At 32.8% G+C, this 20,245-nt stretch overlaps 1 protein-coding gene across 5 annotated transcripts in view; it reads left to right on the top strand.

Annotated features, from left to right (window-relative positions):
• The window catches only part of Stxbp5l (syntaxin binding protein 5L), a 391,328-nt gene that overhangs the window by 321,302 nt on the left and 49,781 nt on the right, over positions 1-20,245 (top strand). For all 5 annotated transcript variants that reach the window (XM_074073244.1, XM_074073245.1, XM_074073246.1 and 2 more), the window contains one exon: positions 18,946-19,116. In XM_074073244.1, coding sequence (XP_073929345.1) covers positions 18,946-19,116 — 171 coding nt within the window. The remainder of the gene's footprint in view (positions 1-18,945; positions 19,117-20,245) is intronic.

Raw genomic sequence — 20,245 nt, forward strand, 5'->3', positions numbered from 1 at the left:
AGTAGAGTTTAGGAGGAAGAATATTCATGCATAAATAACAGAGGCCTGTTACTAATATTGTTTTTAAGGATGTTCCCTCATTAATCCTACCATCTAGTCTCTCTTTCCCTCCCCCAGTTACACAATTGAGAATGAGATCTGTGAGAGTGGGTATAGTTTTCAGGAAGGAGGTAGTCTGCAGGGAGTCAAAAAAGGTAGGTGGCAAACTGGGATGGGGGCTGGGAAATTCCAAACACTGGAGCAGATTTGAGAACCAGAGTTAGACAGTAGAATATAGGAGATAAATTTTCCATCAGAAAGAACAACGGGAAATGGAAAGATAGCTGTAATTGTAGTTACTGTCCTGCTGTATGAATGTGGACTTTTTGACACTAGGCAGGGACTGTTTGTCTTCATTTTGAAAGACCTATTTTAAAATAACATAGAAATCATTAAAAAGAAAGAAGTAAGAAACATATCCTGCATTATGATGAATTAGTTTCTGTTAAAAAATTGTTTCTGGAGTACAATTATTACATATATTTTTAGTTTGCCATATTTTGATATACATATCTTTTTGTGCTGATAATTATATGATTAAAATCATGATTAACCAAATGATTAAAATCTAGTTTGAGTTCCTCTTAATCTTTATATAATTATCTTTGAATGCCTTTTTATAGAGACATTATCCTACTGCTATTATCTTATTACAGAAATAGTATTTATGTTTGCTTTCATACATTGTTTAACGTGGCAAATTATAGTCAGCAGTCTATATATAGTCTTCAGGCCAAATATCGCTTGCTACCTGGGTTTGTATGACTTGTGAATTAAGAGTGGGCATTAAATTTTTAAGTGGTTAAAGTAAAAGACAAGTGGAATTTCATGATTCATGAAGAGTATATTAAAGAGTATATTTAAGTTTATATTTATCCTCAAGCTTTATAAAACCTATTGCAAAGCATAATCAGTTGAAACATCATAGACAATATCAACAATGCTCTGTGACATCTAACAAAATTACAGTGCAGAATGATGTAGGGATTTTTCCAAAGCTGTATAACTAAGTAGTAACAAACCAGAACTTAAGAGGCATGTCCTCTGATTTTTTTTTTTTTTTTTTTTTGGTGGTGCAAGGGTTTGAACTCAGAATCTTGCACTTGCTACACAGCCAATGTGCCACCTGAGTCACACCCTAGCCCTTTCTAAATTTTTTTTTTCAGATAGGGTCCTGCATTTTTGCCTAAGGCCAACCTCAGACACAGTCTTCCTAAGTAGCTCAGATTACACTTGTACACCACTATATTTTCTGCATTTAAATAGAATATTCTTTATGCCATATCATCTTGCATTTTTATTTTCAAATACTATTTCTTTTCTTTGGTACTGGGGATTTAACTCAGGGCCTCATGTTTGTTAGACAAATGATCCTACCGCTTGAGCTATTCTTTCAGTCCTAAGATACCATTTGTACTTATAAATAAAATCACTTATTAGAAGGTATAAGTTAACTAATAGTCAGTATGAGTCCTAATAAAGTACTGACAAAAGATCTCTAATATGATTTTCCCTAAATGTTTTTCTCCCTATGATACATACATTGTAGTTAAATATTTAATGAGGTATCAAATGTAAATTTTTTCAGTAACAGGCAGATAAGAAAGAAGTCTTTTAATAAATTCTGATTTTCTTGATTTAGACAGATGTTTTCTAGATAACTTGATATATAATACTATAATTAAGTTCATTTCAAATATTTTATATTCTCAAGAATTTTTTATCTACTTCAGTTTCCTAGTATTCCAATATTGATGCCATTATTTCATCTACCATAGACATAGTGGTTTCCTTGATTTGATTTGTTTACATTATAAGTAATAGAATTTTCTTTTTTCAATTTTAAAAAATGTAGACAAGGTTAATCAGTTATTACCCTTTTTGTAGCAATTTATGATATGATCTTATACATTTGTTGTAAAAAATCTCTACCTGTTAGATATAGCTGAAATTTATTTTTGTCCTTTCCAAATTAAAAAAGAAATTACTTCTCACAACACCTGTGAAAGACACTATAAAAATGTTCACTTGTTTGCTGTAAGAATAATTACTTTTCTCATGTTTGTTTGCATATTAAATATTTACCACTGAGTAGCAACCCAACTGACACCAGAACAGTATTTCTGCTTCCATATGTACTCATTAAATATAATAATGTTTATCAAGATATTAATAATTAGAGCCAGACATAGTAGTGCACACTTTTAATCCCAGCTACTCAGGAGGGGGAAGTAGTGGCATCATGGTACAATGCTGACCTAGACCTATCTAAAAAACAAACTAAAAGCAAAAGGACTAGGGCATGTCTTAAGTGACAGAGCGCTTGATTAGCAACTGAAGACCCTGAGTTCAATACTTAGTACCACCAAAAAAAATTAATAATTTATTATAAAACATTCTGTCTGTCTAATTTTCAAGCCATGTATATGTGCACAACTGGTTTGAAAAATTTAATTAAAATAACTTGAAATGTCAAAAAAAACCCCAAAACATTCTGTCCTCTATATTCTTCATTTTATATGATTAACAACTGCCTTTTTCCTTTTTCTGTTGTTTCAGTTAAAGGATCAAGAAAGTTAAGTCTGCCAACAGATCTTAAGGCTGATCTCGGCACAGTAGGCAAAAGCCAACAATTTTAAGTTTTCTTAACATTCATTTGGCCGAACATTTTTACCAACCAATCCGTGAATTACACAAATTTTCTAGTTGGCAGAATTTAATAGCTTTCCAAAAAGACTTTCTTAAAAATCACCATACAGTTCTGTTGGCAGCATTCAGCATTTTATTTGTTAATAATCATCTTACAAAATTATGTTTTATAAATCATTAAGCACCAAGGTATGTAATGTTTTATTTGTTTTCTTTTTATCATGAAAATGTTTTTAAAGCATTCAATTATCATGCATATAGACTTTTTGTGACAGTAATCATATAAATGAATATATATTTTGGACTTATTTTTCCTGTTATGTACATTAGTACCATTTAGAATTAACTGAAAATTTGGTTCACTTTTAGTTTATTTTTAATAGTGGTCACAGACTTATGCATTAAGTCTTTCTCTAAAATATTTTTATTAATAGGCCTTTAGAAATTTTCCTTCTAGAACTTCTAACTGCTTGTTTTAGTGTGGGAATTTTTTATTTTGCTTTTTGAAATTTCTTTGGATAACTTTTATTTTCATTCCCTTTACTCTGACTTAAAGCCATAGCATTAAATCCTACTAATATCAAATGGCTAAAATAACAGAAATGCAAGGATTTGCTTAACTTTTTAAGACCATTGTTACTATTATCAATCTTCTTTTCCCAGAGAAGAAACTGAGGTTAGGTTGTTATTAAATTGTAGAGTTAATCTTTGAACCTCAGTCACAAAACATGGTACCCAAAGTTTATGCAGAATATTCACAACTTCATTTCATTGTATATAAATCAAGTAACCATTATAACACACATAATTTGTGAAATCTAAAATCTAAATACATATGTAGTTGGCCCTCTATATCCAGGGGTCTGTATCTGTGCATTCACCAATGGCAGATCAAAAATATTTTTTAGTCTGTACTGAACATGTACAGACTTATCATTATTTCTAAACAATATGATATAACTGTTTGCATACTGTTTGCACTGTATTAGGTATTTCAAACAATCTAAAGATGATTTACAGTATGAAGGAGGATACCATGAGATTATATACAACTGCAACACAACTATAGGTAAGAGACTTAAGTATCCAAGGATTCTGTTATCCTTGGGGGTCCTGGAACCAATCTGCTGAAGATACTAAGGGACAACTGTAATCCTATATGATTTTAATTAAATAAAATAATCATTTTATTTTTAAATACAGTGGGATGGCATAAAGTGCTGAAAGAAAAAAATAAAATGGAAAATTCTATATCTGGCAAAATTTTCTTTCAAAAACAAAAGAGAATGAAGATATTCCCAGGCAAATGAAAGCAGGAATTCATAATGAGTAGATCATCTGTAGAGGAACACTTTAAAGTCCTATAGGCTGAAATGAAAGGATTTTAAAATAAAGAAAGAACACCAGTAAATGTAACTTCATAGGTAAATATAAAAGCCATAATTACTATAGTTTTGGTTTTTATCTCTGCTTTTTTTGATCCCTATATGATTTAAGAGATGCCCATGTTAAACGATAATTGTATATCTTTCTTAATATATATGCAGTGTATTAAGATGTAATTTATAACAACAACCTAAGAAGAGATAGTGGACTTGCAAAAGAGCAGTTTTATTTGTTATTCAAACTAATTTATTACCAATTAAAAATGTTATTATAAGTTTAGGATGTTAATTTTAATCATCAGAGGAATCATTAAGAAAATAAAAATATTCAGAAAGGAGTTATTCAAAAAAGTACACTAAGGAAAATATAATCAAATAAAAAATAAAGCAATAGTGGAGCAATTAAGGAACCACAACAAAAAGGATGTGACTTTTCAAAAAGAAATAGAAAAATGACAGAGGTGTTTCCTTATCAGTAATCACTTTAAATGTAAATAGGTTACATTCATCAGTTCTCACAGAGAGTAGCAAAATGAAAAAAATTAAAACATATCCAACTATTTGTTATCTATAAAATATTTATTTTAAAACCAAAAGCACAAGCAGATTGAAAATAAAAAGATGAGAGATGATACTCCATGCAAACAATAACCAAAAGAGAGCTGGGATAGTAATGTTAATATCAGACAAAGTACACTTTATGTCTAAAATTGATATAAGGCTAAAGGACATTGAATGCTGATAAAAGATATGATTCATCAAGAAGATATGATTATAAATACCCACCAAACAGCATAGTTCCAAAATATATGAAGCAAACACTGAAGAGAGAATTACACAGTTCTATAATAATAGAGAAGTCAAGCCTTGCTTTTAATAATGGATAGACTGTCCAGACAGAATCAAAAAGGAAATAGAAGACTAGACCAACACTATAAACCAATTAGCCTTAATAGATGTATACAGAGTATTTTTTATAGCAACAGTAAAATACATATTCTTCTCAAGGATCCTATTCTTCTCAAGGGAACCTTCTCAAGGATAAAACATTTTAGTAAATTATAGAAGACTGAAATAAAACAACGTTTTCTCTCCTACCACAAAGAAAATGAATCTAGAAATCACAAGGAACATTGGAAAAGTCACAAATATTTTGGAATTTAGCAACACATTCTAAAATAAAGAGTGTGTCTAAGGGGAAATCAAGGGAAATTTGAGAAAAATGAAAACAAAAACTAAAATTTATGAGTTGCCACAAAAATAGTGATCAGAAGGAAATTTATAACTATAAACACCTATGTTAAAAAGAAGAAAGGTCCCAAATCAATAATTTACTCTACACTATTTGAAACTAGGAAAAGAAGAAATTAGGACCAAAGCCAGCAGAAGTAAAGTGAGAATAAAGATTGTGCCCATCAACCAATGAATGGATAAAAAAAAAAATGTAGTGTGTACCCACAATGGAATATTATTCTGACATAAAAAATAAAATCATGTCATTTACATCACGTTAAGTGAAATAAGTCAGACTAAAAAAGACAAATATCTCATGTTCTCTCTCATATTAGAGTCTAGTACTTAAAAAAGAATGACAAGAATGTAAAACAGGTTCTCTTTGAAGATGGTACCAGCAAGGGGGGAGGATAAAAGAGGGTAGAGGAAGATGAACATGGTTTAAATGCCTTATACACATATATGAAAATAGAAAAATAAAACTGTTTGAAGTTGTTTTAAGAAAGGGGGAGGAGGATAAAGAGGAGTGTTAGAGGGGTGAATCTAATGGGGATATATTGTATTCATTTATGAAAATATCACAGTGAAGCCCCTCTGTATAGCTAATATATTCTAATTTTAAGATGTGGGACAATGGTCCATTCTAAGAAAAATAACTGGGTAGGAGATAAGTACAATAGTGAAAAATAATTAACAAAACCCCAAACATCAACAATTGGCAAAGCTTTACTTAGACTTAAAAAAAAAGGAAAGAATTGCTGGGCACTGGTGGCTGATACCTGTAATCCTAGCTACTTGGGAGACTGAGATCAGGAGGATCATGGTTTGAGGCCAGCCCTGACAAATAGTTCATGAGAGCCCCCATCTCCAAAATAACCAGAGCAAAATGGACTGGAGGTATGACTCAAGCAGTAGAGTGCTTGCTTTGAAAGTGGGAAACCCTGAGTTCAAATCCCAGTCCCACCAAAAAAAAAAAAAAAAGGAAAAGAAGGATACAAATAAAGGCACAAATGAAAGTGGGACCATTATTATCAACCTTCATTGTATGCCAACATTTGATAACAGTATGAAATGGGTAAATTCCAAAAACATTTGCATGACCAAATGTGATTCAAGAGGAAACATAATCTGAACATATTTATAACAAGTGAGATTGAATAAAAAACCTCCCAAAAAGAAAAGTGCAAGGTGAGTTAGCTTCACTGGTGAATTTTATCACACATTTAAGTAATATCACCCTTTCTCAAGCTTTCCTAAAAAATAAAAGAGTAGGGAAGATTTCCTGGTTCATTCTATGATACAGCATTTTTCTGATTTCAAAGCCAAAGAATAACACAATATAAAAAAAAAATGTAAAACATCTCCTTTTGAATATAGATGTGAAAATTCTTGAGAAATTACTAACAAACTGGATGCAATGGCAGGTTAAAAAACCAAGAGGGATATATCCCAGAGTTGCAAGTATACTTCAATGGAAGAAAATTAACAAAGTTAAAGGATATGGAGGCTCATGCCTGTAATCCCAGATTTCCAGATTGAAAGGATTGCAGTTTAAAACCAGCCTGGGTAAAAAAGTGAGACCCCACTGCCCCAGGTACGCCTGTGATCCCAGGTAAGTGAGAGGCCACAGAAAGGAGGATTGCAGTCTGATGCTGCCTCAAGGCAAAAAAACATATATAGATAAATAAACATGAGGCCCCATGTAAAACAAAATCAACAATGTAAAAGCAATACTAATGTAATTAATGAAAAACCACATGATTATCTCAATACAGAAAAAAAAATCAGCAAATTGAGCATGCCTTTCATTATTTAAAATAACAAAGAGAGAAAGAAAAAGAAAAGAAAAAAATAACATTCTAAAAACTAGGAATAAAAGAGAACTTCCTCAAACTGATAAAGGGCGTTTGTGAAAAATCCACATGATAATTAGTTTGGAAAAACTGAAAATTTTCTTCCTTAGGATCCAGGATAAAACATATTTGGTGCTTTACCACTTCTATTCAACATTACACTGGAAGTTCTAGCCAGAGCAAATAGATAAAGAAAGAGAAACAAAAGGATCCTAATTATATATTATATATACTTACAGATTATATATGTATTATATATATATTATTGTGTAATTAAAAGCTGTAACAACTGTAATAAAACTAATAAAGAGGGAAGGAGAGATAAGAAAGAGTAAATATGACAAAAGTACATTTTATGCATGTTCAGAAACATCACAATAAAATGGTTGTATTATGTGAATTTCATTTCAATAAAAAATATAAAATAAATTTAAAACTAATGAAATATGAATAAAGTCTATAGTTCATAGTAATATACTAAGGTTACTTCTCAGTTTTGGAAAGATAGCATGATGATGTTAGCATTACAGGAAACTAGTAAAGAAATACATAAGAAATTTATGTAGTGACTTTGTAAATGTCCTGAGAATCTCAAATTATTCCAAAATAAAATGTATTATTTTGAGCTAAGGTCTTGCTTTGTTGTCTAGGATGGTTTTGAACTCAAGGGCTCAAGTAATCCTCCCACCTTAGCCTCCTTGTAGCTGAGACCACAGGCATTCACCACCATGCCTGGCCTAACATTTAATTTTAAATGGGCAAAATACTTGAACAGACCATTCACCAAAGAGGGTATGTATACCTGGCAAATAAGCACATGAGGAGATAGGCATGCAACATTATTAGTCTCATGAGGAATGCAAATTAAAAAAAACAATGGAATACTCATTAGAATAGCTAAAATAAAAAATACTGACATTACTAGGTGACTGTGAGGATGATATAGATTGAATGGAACTCTCATAATTTTCTGGTGGGAATGCAAAATGGTTCAGTCCAGTAAACAGATTTTCACTTTCTTATAAAATTAAAATGCAACTACTACATTAACTAAGATTTTCACTCCTGACTGTTTGTTCTAGAAAATGTGAACTGATATTCACTCAAAACCCTGTATGGATTCAAAAATCCTTTATACTGCCAAAATTTAGGGGAAGAGAATATGTCACATCATGGAGCACTACTCAGTAATAAAAAAGACCTAACTATTGATATGCATCACTTATATAGATCTCAAGAGATCTTTTATAAAGATATTTTATAAAAATATCAAGAGAATTTTTATAAAATAACTAATCTTAAATGTTAAATACACTATTAATCTATTTATATAGAATGTGGAAGTACAGTTTTAGAGATGGAGAACCTATTAGTTTTGCCAAAAGTTAGCGAGCAGTAAAAGAGTGAGTAGTGGTGTTAAAAATAGCACAGACCTTCTCATGATGGAATAATTCTGAATCTTAATTGTAGTAGTAGTTACCTAAATCTACACATGTGATAAAATTGCATGGAGCTAAACACATGGAGCCACACAACACACAAATAGGTGCATCTAAAACTGATGAAATCTGATTATACCCTGAATTATACCATTGTCATTTTCTTAGTTTTGATACTGAATTTATTATATAGTTATTCAAGACATTACCAGTGTGACCTTGTGTACTTTAAATATTTTATATATTTTTTAAGGCAGTCCTGGGTTCATAGCAAAATTGTGTGGAAACTCCAGAGCTCCTGCCCCCTGTAATGAAGAAAAGCAAGGAAAGCACCAGTAAATAGTACACAGACTCCAGATGAAATCCAGAACTACTGAACTTTAGATTTATTAAAGAAACAACAAACTCTAAAATAGAGTGCATAGCAAAATGTTAGAGAAGGAGAAAAAGCCTCACTAGTGAGCTGTAAGAAAAAGATCAGCCTAAAACACAAGCCTTCAAAGATCCACAGGTGCACACCAGTTGGTACTCCACGAAAACAAAATCCAAGACAGGAAATCTACAGTGCACACATGCAAGCGAAGGAGCCCAGCCATGTATATATACATATGTATATATGTATATATACACACACATACACATATATACTTGGCCTCAGATTTACCAACAGAATCTACTTGGGGGAAAGTACCAACAGAAGCTTCAAAGCCAAAGGCCAAATCACCAAAACAATAGCCATGGAGGTGCAAATGAGGTCTCCTGCAGTGGTGGCAGAAGCTGTCCTACAACACAAACTAATGCTAGTAGGAGAAGGGACATAAATTGTATGTGCTAAGACTGAAAATTATAAGGCTAAGGCAGTCAGAATTAATTAGAGTTCCTTGTCTTACCAAGCCAGTGCTTGGTAAGCACTCAGCAGCTTTGCAAACCTCCAAAAGAACAAAGAGATTGGTGGCCAGAAGCCACTGCTCAGAAATTTATTTACCCCAATTAAGGAGCATAGGAAGCAACATCCAATATTGGGGGAGGGGGGAATGCTTTCTCCTCAGGAATAGATTGATGGCAGCACCTGTATCAGCAACCTGCTTAGAGGTAAACACTGTCCTGAATTTAATTCAGCAAGGAAGGCAGAACAGGACTCAACTCCACTGAACAGAGATTCCACTGTTCTAACTTCTTTCAAATTCAAAAAGGAAAAGCAAATGGAAAAACCTTTCTGTCTCCCAAAGGAAACTGAAAATACAAGCATGAGAACCAGAAATTGGCCTTCCTTCTCTCATCAAGGAAGACATATTGGCTGGTATATAGTTTTTTTATTTCTTATTTTTGTATAGTGGCATTTGTTATTGGAATGTTTTAGTTGTGAATTTTCTCTTTTCCTTTTTGGTTTTTCTCTTTTCACCATTTTATCTTTTGCTGTACCTATTTTACCCTGCTCTCTCTCACCATTCTTCTAGCCTTTCCTATACCTACCACCCATTGTCTATTCCTGCCAATTCCTTGGTTGCTTCCTCTCCTTTTTCCTTTCTCCATACCTCCTTTTTTAGCAGCTAATTATTAATAACTCTAGGTTTAATCATTTTCAAACTCCTGGCATATCCTTTAAGTATTCTAGCTTCTTTACTTTTAAACTTTATTGGGGAAGTAATTGATGTTTCCAATTGTTTTATACTATATTTAAATATTAGATGTGTTTTTCAACTGTTGATGTTAGTCCTAGCTGCTTTCTCCCTTTGAAAGACAGTAGGGATTGTGAGCCCAAGAGGATACTCTCCGCTAAGAAGACTCCAATAATAAATGAAGAAAGGAAGGAATAAGTAAATAAATAAATCAGAGACATCTATCTCAACTGATGTACAAATTGCAATATAGAAACAGAAGAAATATGAAAAAAGACAATATGACACCTCCACATGGTTATACCTCCCCAATAACTGAATTGAGAGACACTGAAGCAGCTAAAATGCCAGACAAAGAAATCAAAAGTATACTTTAATAAATGATCAATGACCTCAAAAAGGATTTGAACAAATAGATGAATAAAGTAAGGAAGTCAGCTCAAGACTTGAATAAAAAAAAAAAAGTAACATTGTTGAGAAGTTCAGCAAGGATATTGAAATTCTGAAAAAAATTAAAATTAAAAAAAAAACAGAAATTTTGAAAATGAAAATTTCAATAAACCAAATAAAAACAGTGGAAAACATCACCAATCAACTAAACCATGCAGAAGAAGGAATGTCAGAGATCGAAGATGAGGTTAAGGAAATACTACATTTAGATAGCAGTGAAGGAAAAAATAACAAGCATGACCAAAACTTTTAAGAACTCTGGGACACAATAAAGAGACCAAGTGTAAGAAGGAGCTGAGATACAAACTAAAGGCGTAGGAAAACTACAATGAAATTATAGCAGAAAAGTTCCCAAATCTTGGGAAAGATATGGACATTCAAGCACCAGAGGCATATAGAAATCCAAATAGACTGGACCAGAAAAGAAACTCTGGACACCAGATTATATTTGAAATGTCAAGTCTAGAGACAAAAGAAAGGATATTGAAAACTGTATGAGAAAAATGCCAACTTACAAAGGCAAAAACATCCAAATTACATCAGACCTCTCAGCAGAAACCCTAAAATCTAGGAAAACATGGAATAACAAAATTCAAGCCCTGAGAGTAAAGAACTACCAGCCAAAAATGCTATATTCAGCCAAGTTATCCTTTCAAATCAGAGGGGAAATAGAGGCTTTCCAAGATATGCACAAACTAAAGCAACTAGCCAGCATTGCAAAACATACATAAAGGAATCCTTCACACAGAAGAGAAAGAAAGACAGTCACAAACATGAGAATTCAGGAAAGAATAAGTTTCATGAGAGAAATAGATAAATGCAAAGGAATTAGGGAAGAACCAATCATGTTCAACTCAATAAACCAGCAACCTCTAATTTTAATAAGTACAAAAGAAAATTAAAAAATAGTAATAGAATCAACTAGGGAAAATAAACCAACAAAATTATAAAGAATCAGAAAACACCTCTCAAAAGTAATGCTAAATGTAAATGGCCTTAACTCTCCAATTAAAAGATGCAGGTTGGCTGACTGGCTCAAAAAATGATATCCAACTATTTGTTATCTACAAGAGACACACCTCACTGGCAAAGACACACACAGGCTGAAAGTGAAAGAAAACAAAACAATGTACCAAGCAAGTAGAAGCCAAAAGAAAGCAGGAGTGGCTATATTCATATCAGACAAAATAGACTTCAAGTCAAAATTACTCAGAAGAGTTAAAGAGAGTCACTAGTAGTAGTAAAGAGAATGATCCATCAAGAAGATACCATTGTAAATTTATATGCACCAAAGGTTGGTGCATCCACCTTCATAAGACAAACACTACTAGATATAAAGGGACAGATAGATGCAGATATAGTGATAGTGGGTGACTTTTAAGACCCCACTCTCATCAATAGATAGACCATCCAGACAAAAAAACAACAAGGGAACCTAAGAGGTAAACTATACCACAGATCATGACTTAACAGACATCTGCAGAATATTCCATCCCACTGCTGTGGAATACACATTCTTCTCAACATCCATGGAACCTTCTCCAAAGTTGATCACATTTTAGGCCACAAATCAAGTCTTAACAAATTCAAGAAAATATACATAATTTTTGTATCCTATCAGATCATAACAGAATAGCTAGACATCAACAACAAAAGAAACTACTAAACACATGGAGACTGAACAATATAAAATGAAGAAATCAGGGTGAAAATTTAAAACTTCTTAGAATTAATTGAAAATGAAAACATAACATACCAGAACCTATAGTATACAGCAAAGGCAGTTTCAAGAGGGAAGTTTATAGCTATGAGGGCCAATTAAAACATCAGAGATATATCATAAATAATCTAATGAAACCCCTCAAGTTCTTAAAAAAATAAGAATAAGCAAACCCAAAAATTAATAGGAAAAATAATGAAGATCAGGGCAGAAATCAATGAAATGAAGACTAACTAATACAAAGAATCAACAAAATAAAGAGCTGGTTCTCTGAAAAAGATGAACATGATTGATAAACACTTAGCCAAACCAACCAAAAGCAAAAGGGAAAGACTCAAAATAATAAAATTAAAGATGAAAGGGGGGGCATTACAACAAATACCAATGACAACCAGAGGGTCACTAGGGAATATTTTGAAAAGTTATATTCCAGTAAATTGGAAAATCTAGAAGAAATAGGTAAGTTTCTAGACACATGTGACTTACCAAAATTGAACCATGAGAATATAAATAATTTAGAACTATAAAAATCGGTAAGACTGAGGCAATAATAAATAATCTCCTAACAAAGAAAAGCCCATGACGAGATGGATTCACTGCTCAATTCTACCAGATCTTGAAAGAAAAACTAGCACAATGCTTCTCTACCTATTCCATAAAATAGAAAGAGAAGGAACACCATCAGATTCATTCTATGATGCCCAACAATGGATAAGGACACAAAAACAACAACAAAAGAGAAAACAAAGACCAGTTTCTTTGATGAACACAGAGGCAAACAATATTTTTGGTGGGGCAGTACTAGGGTTTGGGGGTTGAATTCAGGGCTTTGCACTTGCTAGGTAGGATCCTGTATTGCTTGAACCATATCTCCAGCCCTTTTTGCTCTGGTTAATTTGTAGATAGGGTCTTATTTTATGCCTGGGCTATCATGGACTGTGTTCCTCCTAATTGACACTTCCCACCTTAGCTGGGATAATAAGCATATTCCACTCTGCCTGGCTTTTATCTGTTGAGATGGTGTCTTATCAACTTTTTTTGTCCAGACTGGTCTGGGACACAATCCTCCCAATCTTATCTTCCTGAGTAATTGCAAAAATTCTTAATAACATTTTTGCAAATCAAATTCAATAGCACATCATACATCACGATCGAGTTGGTTTCATTCTAGGGTCCAAGGATGGTTCAACACAATAAACATAATTCAGCACATAAATAGAATCAGGAACAAAAATCACATGATCATCTCAATAGATCAGAAAAGGCCTTTGACAAAATCCAACATCCCTTCATGATAAAAACCCCTGAAGAAACTAGGAATAGGAAGAACATAGCTCAACCTAATAAAGGCTATGTATGGCAAACCTATAACCAACATTATATTAAATGGAAAAAACTGAAAGCATTTCTCCTAAAATCAGGAATGAGACTAGAGTATCCACTGCTCATCTCTTATTCAATATAGTGCCAGGATCACAGAGGTCCTTGACCCAAAAGGGCTCAAGAAAGGAGTGAACAAGACAGGACATATGAAAGGACTCACTCAGAAAGGGAATGACAAAACACATACCGAGAGGACCAGCAGGCGGATGACCAACTAGCAAAATTTTATTTTTCTCAGCAAGCTTTACACAAAAGAGGAAGAGACTTAAACATCAAAATACTCTGACCTAGTTACAACCTTTCTGATTTTGCCATCCTGTATTTTTACTGCCAGTGTCCTTGACTAAGTATAAACTTCTTTTCAGTCAAGGGAAACCATTTAGCATTCCTTCCCACTGTGATAGCGACATGGTGCACCTGCAGATTCCGACCTTGTCGGGATGCTGCTAAGCCACAGTGACCTTGTCAGACTGTGGGTTTTGGTTCCCACCAATATAGTACTCAAACTATTAACCAGGGCACAAGGCAAAAGAAAGTAATAAAAGAGATACCAATAGGAAAGGAAGAAGTCAAATTATCTCTATTTGCAGATGATATGATCCTACATGTAAAAGACCCTAAAGACTCTACCAGAAAGTTTGACCTCTTAACACTTTCAGCAGAGTAGCAGGATATAAAATCAACATACAAAAATCAGTAGCTTTCCTATATTTACCAGCAATAAACATTGTAAGAAAGAAATCAGGAAAACAATCCCATTCACAATAGCATTTTAAAAAGTTTCTGGGTTAAAAAAATTTATCCCAGATGGTGAAAGATCCCTACAATGAAAACTTTAAGCACATTACTGGCACAAAAATAGACATATGAAATAGAATGACCAGAAATAGAAGACCCAGAAATAAGCCCACACAACTACAGCCACCTGATTTTTGACAAAGGTGCCAAAACATACATTAGAGAAAAGATAGTTTCTTCAACACATGGTCCTGGGAAAACTAGATACCACATGTAAAAGACTGAAACTAGATCCCTGTCTCACCCTGTATAAAAATTAATTCTAAATGGATTAAAGATTTAATGTAAGACCTGAAACTCTGAAACTGCTCTAGGAAAAAATAGGGAAATCACTTAAAGATGTAGGCATAGGCAATTATTTCCTGAGTAGGACTTCAGTAACTCAAGAAATAAGAGCAAGACTTGACAAATGAAATCACATCAAATTAAAAAGCTTCTGCACATCAAGTAATATAATTATTAGAGTGATAAGACAGCTTGTAGAATCTTTGCAAGCTATTCATCTGACAAAGGATTAATACCATAATAAATAAAAAGCTCAGAAAATTAAACACCAAAAGAATAAATGACCCAATTAATAAATGGGCAAAATGATTAAATACTTTTCAGAAGAAAAGTACAAATGGGCAATAAACACAGAAAGAAATGGTCAACATCCTCAGCTACAATGGAAATGCAAATCAGACTAACACTTGAGATTCCATCTCATTCTAATCAGAATGCCTTTCATTAAGGAAGCAAATAACAAATGCTGATGAGAATGGGGCATGGGGAGGAACACTTACACACTTGTTTATGGGAATGTAAATTAGTTCAGCCATTATGGAAATCAGTATGGAAATGCCCCGAAAAACTAAAAGTACTATATGATCCTGCTATACCACTTCAGGACATATACTCAAAGGAATGTAAGTCAGTATGCAATAGAGGCAAATGAACATCTATGTTTATTGTAGTACAGTCCACAATAGCCAAGTTGTGGAATCATCCTAGCTGCCCATCAACAAATGAATGGATAAAGAAAATGTGGGATATATACATAATGGACTATTACTCAGTTATAAAGAAGAAGAATGAAATTATGTCATCTGTAGGAAAATGAATAGAGCTAAAGATCAACATGTTAAGAAAAATAAGCCACACTGAAAAGACAAACATCACATTTTCTCTCTAATATGGGAATCTAGAGCTAAAAAAATAAAATGACATGATTGTTAAACATGCAGTTTTTGAGCTTGACTTATTTCACTCAACATGATAATCTCTAGTTCTATCCATTTTCTGTATATGACATAATTACATTTTTCTTGGTAGCCAAGTAATATCCCGTGCTATACATATACCATATTTTCTTTATACATTCATTGGTTGTTGGACATCTCAGATAATTCCAGTTTAGCTATTTTAAACAGAGCTACCTTAAACATAGGTATGCAGATTTCTGTTTTGTATATTGTAGAAATTCTCATAATGAAACCCATTATTTTGTACAATAAATTACTTTTAAAAAATTGGAAAAAAAGGAAAAAAGTCTCTAAATTATTTTAAACCTCTAGCCACTCAAGCATTCTCAACTAATGTCTCAGATATCACATATATAAGACATCTCTACTTTGCCCTAGTCACAGAAACTGTGAGCACAATAAAATGACTGTTATTTTACATCAAATTTTAGACTTGTTTTTAATGCAATAAGAGATAACCAAAGCATAATAAAAGTCAAATAAACATTTTATGAATTTCTACAAGCACCTCAGAAAGTTTTTTGAAGATTATAATACTTTACTATGTGATATCTAACAGTTTATCAAACTTTCTGTTTTATTGTTAAGAATAGCTGGTTTCTAATTTGTCTCTACAGTAAATAGTACTACAGTGCATATATTTATCAAGGGATTTATTTTATTTTTTCTTTTGTTTTTTAGCATTATTTCTTTATCATAAAATTCCAGAATGACTATCTAAACTATGACTAAATTTCTTTCTAAATGTTTTATAACAATTCATATTTATCATGATTAAAAAGCATTTTAAAATTCACTTCCATATATTTAAATTTTTAACTATAAAAACTATCCTTTAAGTTGATCAGTCCTTTTGAAAATAAAGGGATATGGCTAAAATTTCAAGGTGCCCATGCATAGTAATGTCAACTGTACTTCATGAGCCAAATATGAGAAGCTGAGGAAAATAGGGGTAAAAATAGAAAAATAAGCATGATGATTAATCTATTGACACCAGTCTGTGAATGAAATGAAACAGCTACCAAAAGGTGGTAAAGACTAGGGCTGGCTTCGGTTTAGCAAATCCAAAGAGTCTGGGTAGGTAGCAAATTTCACTCTACTCAGGGTTCTGGCACACACTGTGTGCTGAGAGGGTATGAAGAGAATTGCAATCCATCCCACATTCCTCTGGACAAACTGAACGCTAGAGCAAAGTATCATGTCTGTGAAAAGGGCAGTTTTTTTCCTAACTTACATACCCAGGGTGGGGGAGTCATTGTTGCAATTTATACTGCTAAAGTAATCACCATTTTCCAATTTACACTGTTATGTCAGCTGTTTCCTTTGGTATTCTTCCTATTTGTGATTGAGAACAAAGGTTAGAGCTCTTAACTTTATCTTCTCCATAGCTAACTCATCATGAGATACTTCTGCCTTTCCATCTGGGATTTCTGAAGTTCTGTGTCAAAATAGGAAGTGATTGGTTCCATCCAAAGGCACCTGCACACCCATGTTTATTGCAGCACTGTTCACAATAGCCAAATTATGGAAACAACCAAGATGCCCCATATTGACAAATGGATTAAGAAAATGTGGTATTTATACACAGTGGAATTTTACTCAGCCACAAAGAAGAATGAAATTTTGTCATTCACAAGTAAATGGATGGAACTGGAGAACAACATCTTAAGCAAAGTTAGCCAGGCTTAGAAGGCCAAAAATCGTATGTTCTCCCTCATATACACACCTAAAATAATTGCAGTAATATTATTGGACATAGGTCACACGCTAAAGGGAGAACGTGTACAGGAGAAATAGGGAAAGGGAAGGAAACCTAAAACTTGAAAGTGTTTGATGTGCTCACTGCAGAGAAGCTAATAAAGTAATCTTAAACTGACAGAGGCACTATGGGAAGGTGACCAGGAAGTAGTGAAGAGGTCTGGTAGAGATGAACCAATTCAGGTTGTAATACCCATGTGCATGGAAGCAATGCTAGGAATCCCTCTGTATAGCTATCTTTATCTCAAACTAGCAAAAATGCTGTCTTTATTATTATTGCTTTTGTCTTCTCTTCAACAAAATTGGAGAAGAGGGCAGAACAGGTTCTGCCTGGAAGTGAGGGAGGAATGGGGGAGGGAGGAGAGATAGCCCAAACAATGTATTCACATATGAATAAATGAATAAACAATAAAAATAAATAAGAAAGAAAATGGTTCCAAAAGATTTGGATCTCAGTGTATTACATCAGGCTCCTAAACCCTATTAAATATGTTTTCAAAATTCTGCCCCTTCCCAAATACTTTAGCTGACTCTGTGGCCCAATATTTAAGCATACAGACTTTCACTGAAAAAATCTGAATTATAGTTTTGCCTACATATTACCACTTAAGTGATGGGAGAAAATTTTATGAATCCTTTTCCTCATCTTCTACCACTAGTTCCCCCCCATTCCTGAATTTTTGAAGTTATAATCAAGCAGAGGTTAACTCACAAATTCTAGATGAACAAGTTTGGAACATGAACAGTTTTATACTCTAGAACAAGAGCAATGATAAAATTTTATTCAGTGTCTATTTTTCTAGTATGTGACATATATTATGATACAAAAAAAAAAATCCCAAACTCTATGAGGTAGTTAATAATATTCCAAATTTATAGAAGAAACTAGAGCATGAAGATTTCAGTAATTTGGGCAAGTAGTAAGTGACAGAACTAGAATTTGTACCCAGGTATTTTGACTGTACAACCTATATCCTTGAAGTACCATTCTGAACTGCACAATATGATGCTCCTGTTCTCCATTTAAACTCCAAGCACTGAAAGTACTTCCAAAACTTACAAAAATCCCTGTATATTTTAAATTATGTAACAAAAAGTCCAATACCGTTAACTTATTTTATATTGCCATTAAGTGATAAAATTCATAGTAGGGATATAAAGTAAATGGGTGAAACTGTACCTTATACTTAATAAATATCTTGAAATTTTTGGCTAACTCTGAAATTGTGGTTAAATCTTAAAACAAGACTGAGCCATATCCATTTGGTTTATATAAAAAGGTATTCTTGCTCCTCTTTGTTAATCTACACTTTTGGATTCCTTTATATCAAAATTTAATTATGATGTTTATTCTGACTTCCTCCTCTTGCTATAGACCATGTAAATGGACATTGCACAAGTCCAACTTCTCAGAGTTGTGCTTCAGGAAAACGTCTTTCCAGTGCTGATGTTTCAAAAGTAAATCGCTGGGGTCCTGGAAGACCACCATTTCGAAAGGCACAATCAGCTGCTTGCATGGAGGTTTCTTTACCAGTTACAACAGAAGGTAAGTTAAGCATATCAGTTTTTATGAGTACAGTTAAAAATTTGGTTTGCCATGAGAGATGGAAGTCACATTTAAAAGATATAAAAACCTTCTAGGCAATGAGTAACTGAAAGCCCGTTGGAGCCTTGAGTCATGATTCTAAATCCATTCTTCACTTCTCCTCCTTCCTCATCTCTCAATGATTCCATTTATGGGTAGGCTCCATTCACCTTTTGCAAAGGGAAACATATGTTTTAATATGGCCACTCTCCTTTCAGTAATAATGGAGAGCCTATTTCTATCTCAATGATAAGCCTTTTAGTGTCTTTATCTGTAAATACTTAATGTCTTACAACTTTAATTTCATCAACTGTCAAATAAATATGCCATGAACAACATTCATAATATAAAATTCTAAAGTTTAGAATCTTCATCTTCATATGTTTTTTAAAAGGAAGGACTATTTTCTTATTTATGGACTGAGTATAGAGGCAGGGAGTCAAGTACAAGAGCTAAAGGCCAGAAATGTTTAGAGTAGAGGAAAAAAAAGACCAAAACAGAATTTTGTAACTATGCTGCTACTCTCTTGTTAATTAAAAACTTTAGGAAAAAATAATATTAGAAATATTTTCTTATACTGATGCTATGTTAAAAATAATTGTTCATTTTCCTTTCAAAATTTTAATAGTGATCTATATGCAAAAAATTTTAAACTAAAAGTTATTGTTCATTTTTATTTCATTAATGTTATGCTATACTAACTCTGGTCCCATGGACATGCAAATAATGATGCTATCTGTCTAACAGGTGTTTGTATCAATGGTGAATGGTATGAAATATGAATGGAAAAAGTTTGCAGACATATATTAACAAGGAATAGAAACAACATGTAAGGATTATAAAAGAAATAATCACTGGAATGAGTGTTGCAAATTTTGAATTTTAGATAGTTCTATCTTTAAGTTGTGTGAATTCTGGGAAAATTACTTAAATAAGTAATTTTAATTAATTACTTAACTAAATCTTTGTTTTCAACTCTAAAATATATAGACTAGCTCCAAGTTCCCTCTCATCTCTAAATTTTATAAAAAAACTGTTATTTTCATAAATTTGATCATCAATAAAAAGGGGAAATTATGAATATTCTATG

This window comes from Castor canadensis, chromosome 5, assembly GCF_047511655.1.
Source record: "Castor canadensis chromosome 5, mCasCan1.hap1v2, whole genome shotgun sequence".
Lineage (NCBI taxonomy): Eukaryota > Metazoa > Chordata > Mammalia > Rodentia > Castoridae > Castor > Castor canadensis.